Here is a 14769-nt window from a genome sequence, read left to right on the forward strand (position 1 = left end):
GTGGGCGTCAGTGTCGCGGCCCGACTCGTACACGGTCCCATGCCTTTGACGTGAGACTCTTCCCCACCCATGCCTCTCGGTTTGATCCACTTTTCCGACGGGACGATAAGGGATTATCGCAGTTCGAATACCTGAACAAATGCAATGGACCATACTACGGCTGGCGGCGACAATGGCGCCGAGGGTCGCACGTATGCGATGAACGACCGATCGGCAGCAATACCTGTGTCGCCAAAGTCGGTCTCACTTACAAAGCATCAATATCAGCAGCAACAGCCGCAGCCAACGGCCCCCCACCGACGCACCTCTTCCGGCGCAAACTTCCTTTCCAAACTCCCCTTTATGCGCTCCCATTCCGATGGGAAGCAGCAGCAGCGTTACCAAGAAGCCGAGGACAATACTTCGCGGCCCCCGCCGACATCCATGTCGACCGTCATCCAGCAGCAGCAGCAGCAACAAAAGTCTCGGCGAAGGAAGGGTTCCCTTAGGAAGGTGGCCCTACTGGGAAGAGGCGCGCAACGGGAGCGCAAAGAGGCGAAGCAGCTTACCATCAATACCTCACATACCGTCTCCCACGACATGGAGGACGGCGCTGCGTCCCGATCGCTTGCGGCAGCTTTTGAACACGACCCTCTTGGGCTAAACATTGCGGACCTGACACCGCGGCCTTCAATGGATGGATATGCGAGCAGGTCGAGCCTGGTCGAATCCTCAGTATCTTCTCTGACGAATTCTGGACAACCAAATGAGACAGAGTCCACCATCACGAGCCCCACAATATCGTACACATCTACGACGGACGAAGACGATGTTTTGCATATACCGAACCACACACCGTCGCACCTACAGCCCGGCTCATCGCTCTCGTCGGGCTCCGAATCATACTTTGGCACCCGGCCTCGGCAGCAGTCTATACTGCAGGCGAAATCACCGCTTTCGTACAGCGGCTTGTCGACCACCGCATTGCCGCCAAACGACGCCGAAATCGACTACTCGGACACGGAATGGTGGGGTTGGGTTGTCTTGATCGTGACGGGGCTCGTGTTTGTTATGGGCATGGGGTCAGTCTTCGGGGTATGGAGTTGGGCGTGGGATGTTGGTACGACCCCGTACGCCCCTCCAGAGCTCGAGGACGATCCGACGCTACCCATCACGGGCTACTATCCGGCACTTATCATCTTGACCAGTATCATGGCTTGGGTATGGGTCTCCGTGGCCTGGATGGGAATGAAATACTTTCGCCATGCTAAGATCAGCGGGGAGTGAAGACTGGAACGGTCTTGGATTCCAGCTCATTCTATTTCCCTCAGTGTTCTCTCCGTCGACCATCGTGGTCTGTTGCGCAGGTCAACAAGGTCAGACAAACAGCGTTGGCAGGGTAAAGTCCAGGGCAAGGCGTTTTGTAATTCAGGGTACAGATGTCAAGGTTTCCAAAAGTAAGCGAGCGTCCTTTCATAATAGAAATTAGCAAGCGGGTAAGGTTTTGCTGTATTCCCAGAAGTTCATACACTGTCTTTTAACAGAATATTCTTTAGCCAGCTTGTCGCTATCATGGCGAAAGTCACGCAAGGATTCTTATGTCACGGGTGTTTCCGTAGCTCTAGGAACCATAGCTAGCTAAAGAAACACACACGTCTAATAATTTTGGGATTCAATACCATAGTCACAGCCTCGTATCAATGGCATTATTGTGTTGGCCATTCCTTCGAGCATATCGGTACTCGGAGCGAGATTGACAATCTGTCATTAAATGCTAGCCCATGTGCCCGGACAGCAACTCGGACCCGTGCGCACATTGACACGGTCAGACAAGTGGGTATCGGTACATCGCCAACACGTGTAGACAGGCTAGAACTAGAAGCGAGATCGAGTTGTGGGTCGAGAGCAGGGATTCCACGGTCTGCGCGTACATAATCACGAACCGAAGATAGACTTGCCAGCGGGCAGCGACCCAGCTTGCCAACCTCCTCCGTAGTAGGCGGAAAACAAGGGTCCACCGACTGATCTCGGTGGTGGGGGGGATGTGTGTATGGTTGGCTGGCCTCGGGACAGTAAACACACACATCCGTACACGGCTCAACTTGTGTTATATATGAATATGCAATACGGAGTTTTTGGCCCTCATGAGGCAGGCGCAAAGAGACACGGCTCTTGTTTGAATTTCTTTCTAACAGGTTGGTTTTTTTTGGCAGCTCACACGTAGAAAGTCTGACAGAGCCGGCCGAGTTGACAAGGTAGTACCGGTATTTCACTCAGCTCTCGAGGCCCTGCGAGACCTACGGTATGTAGGGAGATGCCTCGCCGGCGAGATTGAAAAAAAAAAAAAAAATGAAAAAAAAAGAGAAAAAAGGGGGCCGCCGGCTGTGAGTCTACTTTGAGACATGTCGTCTGGAAGCAAAACGACGTTGGCGACGTGGAAGCAAAGCCCGCCCGCAGCGATTGCTCGGCGGAGCCAAGTTGGATCGGCAGACGGCGAGACATTTTCGACTGGAGCTTGATGGACCTGGTGTTTTGCTGCGTTTGGGACCAACTACGACCGGGCATGTGAGGCGATGCGCCGTATTAATGTGCATGCTGTAGCTGATTTGGATTGGTCTGTTGCGCTTGCGCTGGGCACTGGCGCTGGCACTGGCAACTCGATGCAAGGTCGAGGTCTTGTAAGTACCCGCTGGCTAACCGAAAAGGTGTTTCTGTCGAGTAAGTCGAGTAAGCCGAGAGTCAGACGCATCACGACACAACTGGATAATGAAGTTTGAGGGGTCAGTGAGCACTGAGCCGTCACCGTCCGCGGTCATGGCAGCCCTCCCTCTCTAGCGTACCGGCCCCCTCTGTTCCTTCGATCGGGGGGCATGGTGTAGAACAGGATGAGGAGGGAATGGGGGGGAGGAAGAGGAGCATGTGTAGTTGAGGAAGTGGGGATGCGGACGCTTGAGAGGTTTGGAGAGTGTGAATGGAGCCTTGGCGGTGATGGTGGTGGGCACTGGTAGCACGCCGACCCGATCTAGGCCCACTTGCCAAGGTGGAGGACCGACGACGAGTGGAAAGGCAGGAAGGCAAGAAGGGAGCGGGCTTGCATCTCGTGCCAGTAATAATAAGCGCTGCTGTGAATTGAGATGGCAGAGGCGGCAAGGGAAATGGCGCGCGCGCACGGCCAATCAGCAGAGTTCCAAACCCCGATTCGTGGCCAAGGGCTACCTTATTGTGTCCACAGGCACTCAATGGTGCCATTGCAACTCGATAGGTATTGGAAAGAAGCTTGTGCGCCATTCGCATCGCATCGCATAGCATTACATCTCCGAACGGCTGGCGCATATCCCGGCCAATCGACCTGGACAGTGTTCGTCGTTGGGCGCAAGTGTTGGTCAGCCACAGACTGGTGTTTCTGATCCTGCTGCATCCCAGTGGACTGGTCAGCCGCCCACGTCGTACCGAAGCTTGTGGAAAACGTGCAACGGGCGGGCAGAGGCGGAAGGACAAAAAAAGAAGGATCCTGTATGCAGCAGCCCATGCCAAAGTCGGCAGCAAGGCGTCTAACGGCTCGCCATCGGCACGCATCGAGTATTCCGTGGTGTATGATATAACCCCCGGCGCGGCTCAGGAGAACCAAAGGGGGGAAAGGTCCAAAGAAATTCAGCTCGTGCGGATGGTTCTCCGGACAAGTTCCGCCAAGGAGACCGAAGGAAGGACCTGATGTGCTGTGACCAAGAGTACAAGACGGCTGAGGTGGAGACGGGAAGGAGAAAGCCATCGAGAGTCCCGACAGGTCGGAAGGATCAGGAGCATACAATGTACGGAGTAATCCTCGAGTCTATACCAAAGGTACTTACTACATAGTACACTGAGGGAGGTGCTGGTATGTAATTAGGTGGTAGGTATCCATATTCTGATTCAGAAGTTTGCAAAAATGTTCCGGTCGGTATCCATATACAGGGAGGAGACGACATCAGCGACTGCCCTCCACATGGCGCCGCCCTCCCTGCCGCCCCTCTGCTCTCATCGTAATTGACGGAAGGTACGGACAAGGTACCTTAGACGGGAAGGCGTTCCCTCCCGTCCTCTTTGGTGCCTGCCCGCCACCCTCCCGGCCTGCTACCTGCCAACCTTCCTGCCCTGTGCCTGCAAAACTAAATTCGATGTTGATATTGAACATTGATGCATGGCAGAATCTGTGCCCAGGCGGTGCACTCCCGTCTCCGACAGAACATGACCTCACCGCTTCCGAATCCAGGGGAAAGAGCAGATTCGGACGAGGCATGCTCTCCATGAAAACGACGCTCAGAGGAATGCAAAATCTCACACCATTTTGCGTTGGATCTGGGACAAGTCCCGTTCGCTGACGATTGCTAAAGACAATCGGTGGGGCACATTCCCTGAGGCTTTCTCCGATACCTGCCCAGGCCGATTGCCGCCTGCGCCCTGGTGCCTGCGTCCTGTGAGGTTCTCTGAGAACCTGAGGTGAGACTCGCACTACTAATGCCACGGCAACACTAGCAACGGCAGTAAAAGTACCGAGTCCAAGGTGATACAAGAATGCAAATGACGACTCTCTCCTGTCCCGAACAAAAGGCAATTCATTACCAGACACGCCCAAGGTGCAGCATCATAAAAAGGCCAGCAGTGTAGAAAGAGGAAAGAGGGGACTTTTATTCAAGAAATACTTTAACCAGGTGTGTAAAGCACACAAACTCGTACTTGCCAACTCCATGTGCGGCTTTGAAGTTGGGAGCATCCTTGCGTTGTGCCCAGCAGTCGCAGATTACAGTCGAACCACAACGGCGAGTGACCTTGTTCTGCGCAGTATCAATATAAGGCAAAGTAGACATGGGAGAGCACCGTGCTCAATCAGTCCAAGCAATCAGAGATAAGGATTGTGCAAGCTGCCAACATCAAACCGGACCAGCAACAACTAGTGCGAACGGTCGTCGCATCTGCCACCTCTCCTACTATCCCGTCGTCACACAGACTCTCAAACTCTCACCAGCTCGTTGTCTTTCTCAGGGTATCCTGTCTAGCAGCAGCCAAGGGCTTACGACACATGCAATCAATACACGGCCCTTCATGCACTACAGCGCAGCGTTTTCAGCTCCAAATTTCGCATCACCACCACGGATAGACATAGGCCACTTAGCTGCCTCTGCTTTTTTTCTTCTTTTCTTCCATCGACGTTCCATACCCCAGCGGCGTTTTGAATCGCAGTGGCGTGTTCAAGTCTTGATCATTTCTCTGCCATCCCTCTCAATGCGGACGACATGCATGTAATGCAATCACAGCTAGCACAGACTACTTGGAAAGTTACCTTGGACAGAATTTTGACGCCGTCAAGAGCACTCACTCCGGCGGTATTGACCCGAGCCGGTGGCTCAAGAACCGGGAGGCGGTAGAGAACATCGCTAGAAACGGCCGCCGCTCCAGCAGTCCAGAGTGCGAGGGAGGGCCGGGTAGGCACTCGCCGCTAGAAAACGAACAGGGGAACAAGAGTTGTTTCAAGAAACAAAGAGAATGCTCAGGTTCCTGGAGGCTGAAGGAGGAGGCGGTACCGGGCACCTGGAAAAGAGAGGGTCAAAAGACGGTGAAGGGATCGGTGGTGTTGAGTGAGCGGGAGCTAGCCTCACCTGGAGATACCTTGGCTGGCAGAGCATACCATGGCCTACGACCCTCAGGAGATGGACAGGCGATTTGTCAGGGTCTCTCCCTCTCCCCCCGGCGCAAGCAAGGCCGAATGCGGCCGAGTGTTGGGTGTGAGATGGCCGACACAACGGAGCGGCGTGACCGGTTCCTGCTGTCTTTTTTTGCCTTTGCCCGATGCGGAACGCCTGTACGGTTTTTCGACCCAGAGGCTCTTGAGAGTTGAGACTCGACGAACTCGGAATGTGGTCTCTGACCATTATCAGACTCGGTTCGTCGCGAGAGTCGCGAGAGATGATGCAAACCATCAAGTGCAGGATTGCCTGACTACCATAGCCCAGTCGAAATGCTGTCTGTGTATATGTAGGTGCGGTACAGACTTCCTTACAAGGCGCCGGGTTGTCCGTCTGTCTGCATGCAGCACAATGTGATTTCACTGTCCGGTGTCGCTACCCCCGGACGGCGTATGGTGCTTCTGCCTCGCGATACTCAAAGACGATGCACAGGAACTTGAGTTGGCACCTTGGCACGTTGGCAGTTGCGTCAGAAAGTTGACCCGGCCGGAATCTCTCCGGTCTAGGGGATGCATCGCAATGTTGTGCTTACACAAGCTTCATAACAGAGTAGAGGGGTGTATCAAGGCCAAGAAAAGGGCTTTGAAAGGAACCTGGAAGCAGAAGGACGGCGTCGGGAAACGGAAAGGACGTTATCGCCAATTCGCTAGAGGTATATCGCTGTTGTCAGTTGCAGCTCGCCGCGTTTGCCCTCAAAAATTGGGGCAACATGGATTGCAGGCAGACAGCCGGACACCCGTGACCTCAGGTGGCTGAGGTAAGGTACTCCAACATGGGCACCTCATTATAAGTTAATAACAGTCCAATGATTTAGCGGTCCGAAAAGATAAATGCATCCACTGCCTTGTGCCCGCCCCCTTCATCATGGTGGGCTGCTTCACCTTAGGTTCTGCTCATTTTGCCGCCAGTCAACTGCCTAAGTAAGGTGCCTGAAGGTACCAAGGTAAGGTAAGGTAGGCAGGCTTCAAGGTGTGTTGTTGCGTCCAAGCCCAGCCCCCGTCAGTCAGCCCAGCCCGCCCCCGAGACTCGCTCCCTGCTTCGCTCCCTGCTCCGCTGTACGAGTCCGTTCAATGTCAACCCAGGTAAGGTCAAGTACAATATAGTTGCAGTTCCCCAAGCTTTTTGGTGCGCCGTACTAGTAGGACCTGCCTCCAAAATCGATGTGCTGTGTGCTCCGCTGTTCCATGGTTCCATGGCCTGAGCGTGCCTATTGTCCATGTGTGAGGCGGGGGAGCACCCTGCCTTCCTTGCCTACCTTAGGTACCTTCCAAGGTACCCGGCCTCGATGGCCGCTGTAGCTGCTGCTGCCGTAACTAAAGTAGCCCAATTGTGCGATGAGTAGTGTTCTGCCTGCCCTACCGGCTACCTTGCCTAGGTGGTGCTATGCTGTGCTGGGCTGGGCTAGGCCGACACTGCACAAATCTCGCGTACGTGCGGAACTGATGCATCCATCCTCATCGTCTGCTGCTTCTCCTCTCCGCCCTCTCGTCTCGGCCCCTTCCTCTTTCTTTCCTCCTTTTTTTTCTTTGGTTTTTGAACTCCTTCCTCCCAACCTCCCCCGTCGCTCAACCCGCTCTTCCTCCTCACCTTCTTTCGCGTTGACCGTCAAGCGTCATCGCACGCATTGTCTCGCTGCTGCCGCTGCAAGCCAGACTTCGCTTCCAGATTGCATGCATTCGTCTTGTCTCTCGGCCCAGACTTTAGTTCCTCCTCCTTTTGGCTTTGGCTGACGCTGCCACTGCCATTTCACAGCACATCCGAGTCACGCTTCCGGGTGTCGGTCCTGAAACACAACCAAAGCAATCCATCACCCTTCACCCTCCACCGTCTTTTTGCCGCTACATCACACGCTCTTCGTCCGTCCTGATTCTCTTCTCTTCCTACAACAAACTACTACCATCCCCTCCTACCTCCTTTGGTCTCATTAACCAACCGAGTGTCCTCGGGAGCGATCGCGACGAAGAAAGAGAAGCCCAGCAACGCTTGTGATCGCACCTCCAACCCCTCGCACCGCACGAAACCACCTGTAGCATCGAATCGAGACGAGTCCGCTCACGCACGATCCGGTCCAATCCAACCCAATTCTCATACACACCCACACAAAAATATCGCCACCCTCGAGCGACCTCAACCCCAAACCTCGATTCCCCCCCCTCACCTTGCTCCTCACTCGCACACTACAAAGTCCATCCAACGATCCATCCATCCGTCGAGCCTGAATCAACATATCACCCCTATCAACTCTGTCAAAGGGGCCAACCAAGCTGGAAGGGATTTGTCATATCCGTACCTTCCCACGGCTGCACTGCCTGGCCCCATTCGACTTGAACAACTATTGAACCCATCACGTCGTCTTGCCTACCATTCAAGATGAGAGAAGTTAACTTCAGTATTCCAAACGTCAACAAGGCGTCGGTCGGCATCACGACCGCCCTCTACGACCGACGAGCCCTCGACTGCACATCCACCCTTCCTCTCATCAACTCTCTCAACCATCTCGCCTACCTGACTACATCCTCGGCTCGCATTCGCGATATTCTCACCGTTGATGGTGGCATCGAACGCCTAGTATGCATTCTAAAACGCGGTCGGAGCAAGGACATGATGGATATGTGGAAGTGGAACTTGGCCTTCCAGTGCGTTGTCAACATTGGTGTCAGGGGCACTGAAAACGTTCGCACCCGGGTTGTCGAGGCCGACATGGTCCCCGTCATCGCCACCATTCTCGACAATTACATCAAAGTCACCGAAAAGTGCAGAGACAAGTCGGAGGACAAGAGCAAGGATCATCACCACCGTCACAGGAGCCACGAACATCGCAGTGTTCACAAGGCTCCGTCCTTCACCAACAGATCCAGCCGTACCGAGGTTGATCAGAGAGCCTCCAGACGCCAGGCGCCTCCGCCTTCCATCGACGTTTCTGCGACTTACGCAGGCTCCTCCTCAAGCTCTGCGGTGGACCAACAGAACACCGAGTCCACACCCACTCCACCCCAATACCCGCTGGCATCCTCTGCCGAGCGACCTGCATTCCCAGCTCACCGTCACCATCATCATCACCATCACCATCATTACCGTGCCGCCGAGGCTCGCCACGTCGTTGCATCTCCTTCCCGTCAGGTTGTGCTGCCGTTAGCACCCGCCGTGCCTACCACTGAAACTATGGAAGGTTTCGTACGACCGGTTCGCGATGCTGACCGTCTTGCGTCGATGATGACTTTTGGCAACGCAAACTTGGCTTCGCAACCGTCCTCCCCCACAACCCCCTTGCCGCCTCCGCAGATGCGATCTCCTACTGTCCGGCCGACTTCGGGACTTGCACCCACCAATCGCTCCCGTCGCCGTCCTTCTATCCGCCACCAAAACTCCACCGTCGACTCGGACGACTTGGTTGGAGACGACGCGCCTTCCGACGAGTCTCCGGATGCCGAAATGTCGGGCACTGGCACTGAAATCCAGTCCGCCGTAAATATCCAAGATATCACTATGGAAGAGGGAGACAGCATGCTTGCTGGCTCTACCACGCTCGATCTGAACACTCCCACTGTGTCAGAGACGCAGGATACCGGAGCCTTCAACATTACCCATCGCGGCCCTGTGGAAACCAGCAACACTGCTGCTACGACGCCAGCCCCTGTCCCTCCCATTGGCCTGTCACCGAACCGCCCCACCATGGTCACACCCCCCCAACCCGCCATTCCCAACGCCAGCGTTCCCCGGTACCTGCTCGATCGGCAACTCGTACCCAACGCCCAGATGCTTGCTGCTATGCCACGTGAAGAAGACGTTCTGATGTCCCTTCAGTTGCTTGCATATGTCTCCAAATACTGTGGCCTAAGGTCGTATTTTCAAAAGAGCCACTTGGTTCCCAGGCTTAAGATTGGAAAGGAACTCCGCTATCTGGACGGCGAGGACGCTCCGAAGGAACAGATTGAAGAGGAAGAGCTGGAGGAAGAGTTTTTGCTACCCAACGACTTCAACATCTTCCCGCTCGTGGAGAAGTTCACAGTCCGACACCACAGTACAGATATGCAATACTGGGCCGGGGTTGTCATGAGAAACCTTTGCCGCAAGGATGATACCCGCGGAGGCATCCGTCAGTGTGCATACTATCAGTGCGGCAAGTGGGAAGAGTTTACCCGCCAATTCGCCAAGTGTCGCCGCTGCCGCCGCACCAAGTACTGCAGCAAGGAGTGTCAAAAGAGTGCGTGGGCTTTTCATCGACACTGGTGCGTTGCCGCGACGCAGTGAATCATACCACTCAGTGCTCTACAATATTCGACTATACCCCGGAAGGCGCCTTCGGAGGCGCAATGTTTATAATACGGATTCTTTGCCGCCAGCAGGCGGCACTGCATTGCACAGCACAGCGTTTTTTCAAATGCATGGCGTTTCCCTCGATACCACTGGTCTTTCAGCAGCATATTAAGGTCCGGCATTGGGTGCTTGCTATTTACGGTGACGGCATGGCTTCCCTTGATCCCAGGACGATATATCCTCAGTTTTTACTCAACCGCGCATACCCTCCGTGAGACAGACTGCTCAAGTCATCGGCGACGCACTAGTGCCTTCAACAACTATCCATTCCTTTTCTACGCTGGTCAAGGTTTGCAATCTTCATTTTGCCAACGTTGTTCTTCTGCGGCAACCATCAATGAGGCAAACGGCCTCCTGAGAAGATTCTGGACGGTAGCGCACGTATCTGGCAGACAGTGGATGGTGGCATACGCAAAACTAGTAACCACCAAATTGTGTCCCGCAGAAGTTGTGCTGCGGCATGTGGACGGTCTTTACGTCACAGATTTACATTTTCTTGGTCTTGGGCTGATGGGCTTGCGATTCCCGCAATGGTCGGGGTGGAGATGGTGGTTACAATGGCGGCCCGCTTGGATTGACAGGATGGATCAACTGCCTGTCATAGACGGCAGCATAGTGTCCTCCAGGTTACTTATGCCAACCCCTCTGAAATAGGATAGCACAAACAGATGGGAAAGAATTGCGAGATGCTCCAGGAGTCAAAGCTCCGTGTAGCAAGCGAGGATGATGTACGTATTGTTATGAGAGATCAACCACTATAATGTCAGAATTTATGCGGTCTTCCTAATCCACAGTCTGCAGGGCGGTTACGTACATACAGAGCCTACCAGTGGGAGGTGTTCAATATGTACTATGCCACGTGTATCGCGACCAGAAGTTGATTCAAAGCCGTTAGGGCTAAACTCTTGATGTATTCGGCGCGCTTGCGGCAAAGTCAATTGCGTGCCGTCTACGTGGAAATGGGATGAAATCAATGTCGCTTTTTTTTTTTAACCTAGTATAGACAACCCAATGTGGGCGAAAATCGAGGAAGCCAAAAACCAGATAATGCACCTAATCTGAAAATAGAAAATGAATCCCAATTCATGTTTCACCGGGTATTAACGGTCACCAGAAAGTGACAAGATCAGTTCTTCTGTGCATTTTCGTCGGCTCGGGGGGTATTCGCTCCTCCGTTCTAGCATTTTGTTTACGTACTTCCTCATTTCACCGCCTTGATGCTACAGAACACCTGTTTTCTTTTACTTATTCATAGCCTTTCTCCTGTTCTTGCCCGGCCGCTGCTGGGGCTTCTTACCGATTCCGCCCTTCATGCGCTTGGCATTGAACCCACTGAGGTCGCCGGAGCTCACGGCATCGCCCGACTTTGCGTGGCGCTTCTTCCCACCGAAGCCGTACTTTTCATTCTTCTTGGACCGTTTGGCGTTAACGCCGCTGCCAGACCTGCCGCCGCGCTTGCCGTCCGAGTTGGTGTGGCTCTTGATCTCGTTGTCGACGCCGACGTCGAACAGGTCAGCCTCGCGCGTGTCAAGGTTGGAAGAGTTTTCTTGACGTTCTAAAGGGACAGTTAGTTGCCGATTCGGACGAGAGTTGGTAAGGCTAGGTAGTCTGCCGGCACTAGGGACTTACTCCTCTTGAGTGTCTTGATCTTGTCGAGCGTATCCTTCTTGGCTTTTTGGCGCTCCTGCAGCTTGGCGACTTGCACCTGCTTGCCGAACTTCTTGAGGTCCCTGAGCTTTCTCGCCTCGGCGGCGGCCTTCTTGGAACTAGCCTCCTCGATGAGCTTGGCCTTGACCTTTTCCATCTGGCCGTCGTCCTTGACCATCTCTGCAAAGTAGTCCTTGGGGCGGGAAAACGGGGTGCCTTCCTTGATCAGGAGCGCGCGGCCCTTGCGCGCGGCCTCGAGGGATTGCGAGAGCAGGGCGAGCTCGCGCTGTAGATCATCCTGGGCGTCGGGCACAGCCTCGGCGGTGAGTTTGGAGGAGGCGACGGTCATGTGCGACGTGAAGGGGGCTGCGGAAGAGGTGTCGATGCGGATGCGGTTCAGAGAGGCCAGGAGGGCGGCCTTGTTGTTGATGGTGAGCTTGGTGTGGGGGATAATGTCCTCGAGATCCTCGTCGTCGCCTTCGAGATCCGACAAAGGAACGTCATCCTCTTCGGGATCAACCTCCGAGTCGTCCTCGTCGTCCTCGTCTGTAGCGCCATCTTTCTGTGTAATTTTTGTCGGTGTCTTGTTGGCTGTCTTGGCCTTCTTGGATGGGCGCTCAATCTTTGCTTCCATCTCGATATCGGAGTCGCTGTCGCTGTCTGTGTCGTCCAATGCTTCGATGTCAAGCTGTATTTTGCATTTCAGTGAGCATTCAAGGAGTTTGGAAATTTGCGCGCGGTACAACTAGCACTTACCTTGTCATCCTCTTCTGCGTCTTCCTCTTCTAAGTCCGAGTCGGAACCTAAGTCGGCATCCTCGAACTCTGCGTTCAAAGTGATGCCGCCTTCAATGGAGATGACAGAAGCGTCATCCTCGTCCTCGCTCTCGTCCCCGCCCATTTCCTCATCCTCGTCATCCTCTTCGACGCCCTTGTTCTTCTTCTGCTTCTTCTCTTGTGCCTTGGCGATTTCGCGGTGCTTCGCCTTGATCTTACGCTCTTCCTTGACCTTGCGGAGGTCGATGCCCTTCTCGGCCGCTAACGCAAGCTTAAGTTTGGATTTGATGACCATTTCTGCGATCAACTTCTGAGTTGCACTGATGTTGTGTTGGTCGCAAAAGTGTGCCCGTTCAACACACTGGTCGGGCGTACTGCGTCAACGTGGGGAGGGTACTAAAGAAAAAATGTCGATTGAAAATAATTCTGCCGCTTTGATGATCCACCCAGTCGAGGCGGTCAAGAGGTGTGGTGGGGTCATTCCCCATGGTGTGCACGGCCCCCAGTCTTTTAGCACTTACTGGTCAACCTTTTTCGTCATTGAAGCCCACTCGGGATTGAAGATGACCTTACCAGAAAGAATAAATTACAGTCGGTCACATCATATTCTGCTCTATTTATGTTGATGAGCAGCACCTGTTATTCTGGGTTGTTGAAGACACTATGCATAACATCCTGTCCGCTCTATCTAGACGAGGCTAGTGAGAGCTGGATTAGTAATTGGGTTATTGACGACCAGCGAATACCTGGTGTTGTTTGTTTTTTGCTTCTTTTGGATTATGTCTACACTCCATGGAAGCGATTAGGTGACAGGATAGACAGGCAGAGGCTTTAACCTTGACTGAAATGTGTTATAACTACGAGCAATGACGTCCCAAGTACAATGGATTTCATGCCTTGCGTCTACAATGTATACTATGTACTATGCTTCAAGACGGCAGCATGACTTCGACAAGACAAAGCGCGCCACTGATCATAGTCAAGGAGACATCATTCGAAAGACATCCCCGAAGAAGGAAGTTGGTGCTCGTCAAGAATCGAATGATGCATGTTTTCGGGATGGAGCATTCGACCACTTTGGTTGTGATCCACTCTTCACTGTGAGAAGCATTGCTGGGCACATTGGTGACTGGGATGCTCAAAGACTTGCTTCCAAGCGTACCCAAGCTGATAGGTCCATGGTTGTTTTGGCTCGGCGGGGGCTCGAATGGTGTATAGTGTTCAGCTTAGATCCTGGCAGTCAAGTACGAAGAGTAGGTTGTGTCATAGTGCAGACTGGGGAGTAAGGCTCGGGACAGCAGTGACGGGGGAGGTCGCCGTCGTCTGTCTCATAGTATGACGCATGCATTGACAGTAACGCCGTGGGTGCCAAATTGGCCGGGTTCTATGGCATCTGTCTTCGCTAAAGAAGATTGGTCGCTGCTAGACTTTGGCTTCAGCTTGATTTTACAACACTCGGGCACAGCCTCCATTTCGACTGCTTGGGTCTTTGGTTCGTGTTGAGAAAGGGTTTTGGCTCGGTATCGAAAGGCGTAAAGGGAAATGTCCTAGTCTGCGGCTTGAGTGGAGGATGGCAACCGTAGACTTTGGGTTGCTTTGCAAAAGACGGACACAACATATCGAAGTCTCGGGGGATATCCCTTTGCTTTTAATGCTAGCAATCCTTCTCGTCTCCAGCAGTGCCGCTGCTGTCGAATTCCATTGCGACTGTGCTGGATAGTGTGCTAGAGTTGCATTGTTCCTTCACAGGATCTAACACAGCGACGGACAGAGAACTTGTCCGAGACGGAAATGAAGGGCTTCGGTTGATGCATGAGAATCCAAGGACTGTTATGAAAACATACGCTCTTTGACTGGGAGGCCGGAAATACTCGTGGATACCCAACCCGTTCCGATCTGTTATTGCTGACGATAACACAGCGTGGACAATTAGAACTCAGCATCCATTAAGTCAATACAGCGGCCAACAGAGAATTTCATCTTCTTTGCCAAGCTCTAAAGGCTGTGCTCTCCTGGTCTGGTGGCAGCTTTGATGTGCTTGAGATAGCAGCAACACACGTCATACGGTACGGAAGCAAGGGTTTCGGAGCGTTGCAGTGTCACTAGGTGGTCACACTGACAGGATATTCCGGAGCCTTGCAAGGTCTGCGACCCAGCGCAACCCAGGAAAGTTGTTTGATCACTTTCCCGAATGTGAGTAGCCCTAGATACAGGTGGCAGCGGCAAAGGACTTGGGGGAAATGCACGGAGGGGGCTTGAAGAAAGCCGTTCTTGGAGGTTCATGTCAGCACAACCCCTTTGAACAAGAAACAGTCGGCTTTAATCCTGTT

At 53.5% G+C, this 14769-nt stretch overlaps 3 protein-coding genes across 3 annotated transcripts; 2 read left to right on the forward strand and 1 right to left on the reverse strand.

Moving 5' to 3' along the window:
• Positions 1-144: 144 nt before the first annotated feature.
• Positions 145-1266, forward strand: CORC01_12809 (uncharacterized protein; the record flags this gene model as incomplete). The annotated part of the gene is made up of 1 exon (XM_022624427.1): positions 145-1266. One exon carries the CDS (start codon positions 145-147, stop codon positions 1264-1266), a length of 1122 nt encoding a protein of 373 aa, XP_022469072.1.
• A 6803-nt stretch (positions 1267-8069) lies between these two features.
• CORC01_12810 (MYND finger) lies at positions 8070-9950 on the forward strand (the record flags this gene model as incomplete). The annotated part of the gene is made up of 1 exon (XM_022624428.1): positions 8070-9950. The coding sequence occupies one exon, from the start codon at positions 8070-8072 to the stop codon at positions 9948-9950; it is 1881 nt and encodes a 626-aa protein (XP_022469073.1).
• Positions 9951-11257: 1307 nt separating this feature from the next.
• Positions 11258-12734, reverse strand: CORC01_12811 (eukaryotic rRNA processing protein EBP2; the record flags this gene model as incomplete). Its single annotated transcript, XM_022624429.1, has 3 exons — positions 11258-11571; positions 11646-12351; positions 12420-12734. The coding sequence occupies 3 exons, from the start codon at positions 12732-12734 to the stop codon at positions 11258-11260; spliced, it is 1335 nt and encodes a 444-aa protein (XP_022469074.1).
• Positions 12735-14769: the final 2035 nt, after the last annotated feature.

The sequence above is a fragment of the Colletotrichum orchidophilum genome, assembly GCF_001831195.1.
Source record: "Colletotrichum orchidophilum strain IMI 309357 chromosome Unknown Scaffold_166.1, whole genome shotgun sequence".
NCBI classification, from domain to species: domain Eukaryota; kingdom Fungi; phylum Ascomycota; class Sordariomycetes; order Glomerellales; family Glomerellaceae; genus Colletotrichum; species Colletotrichum orchidophilum.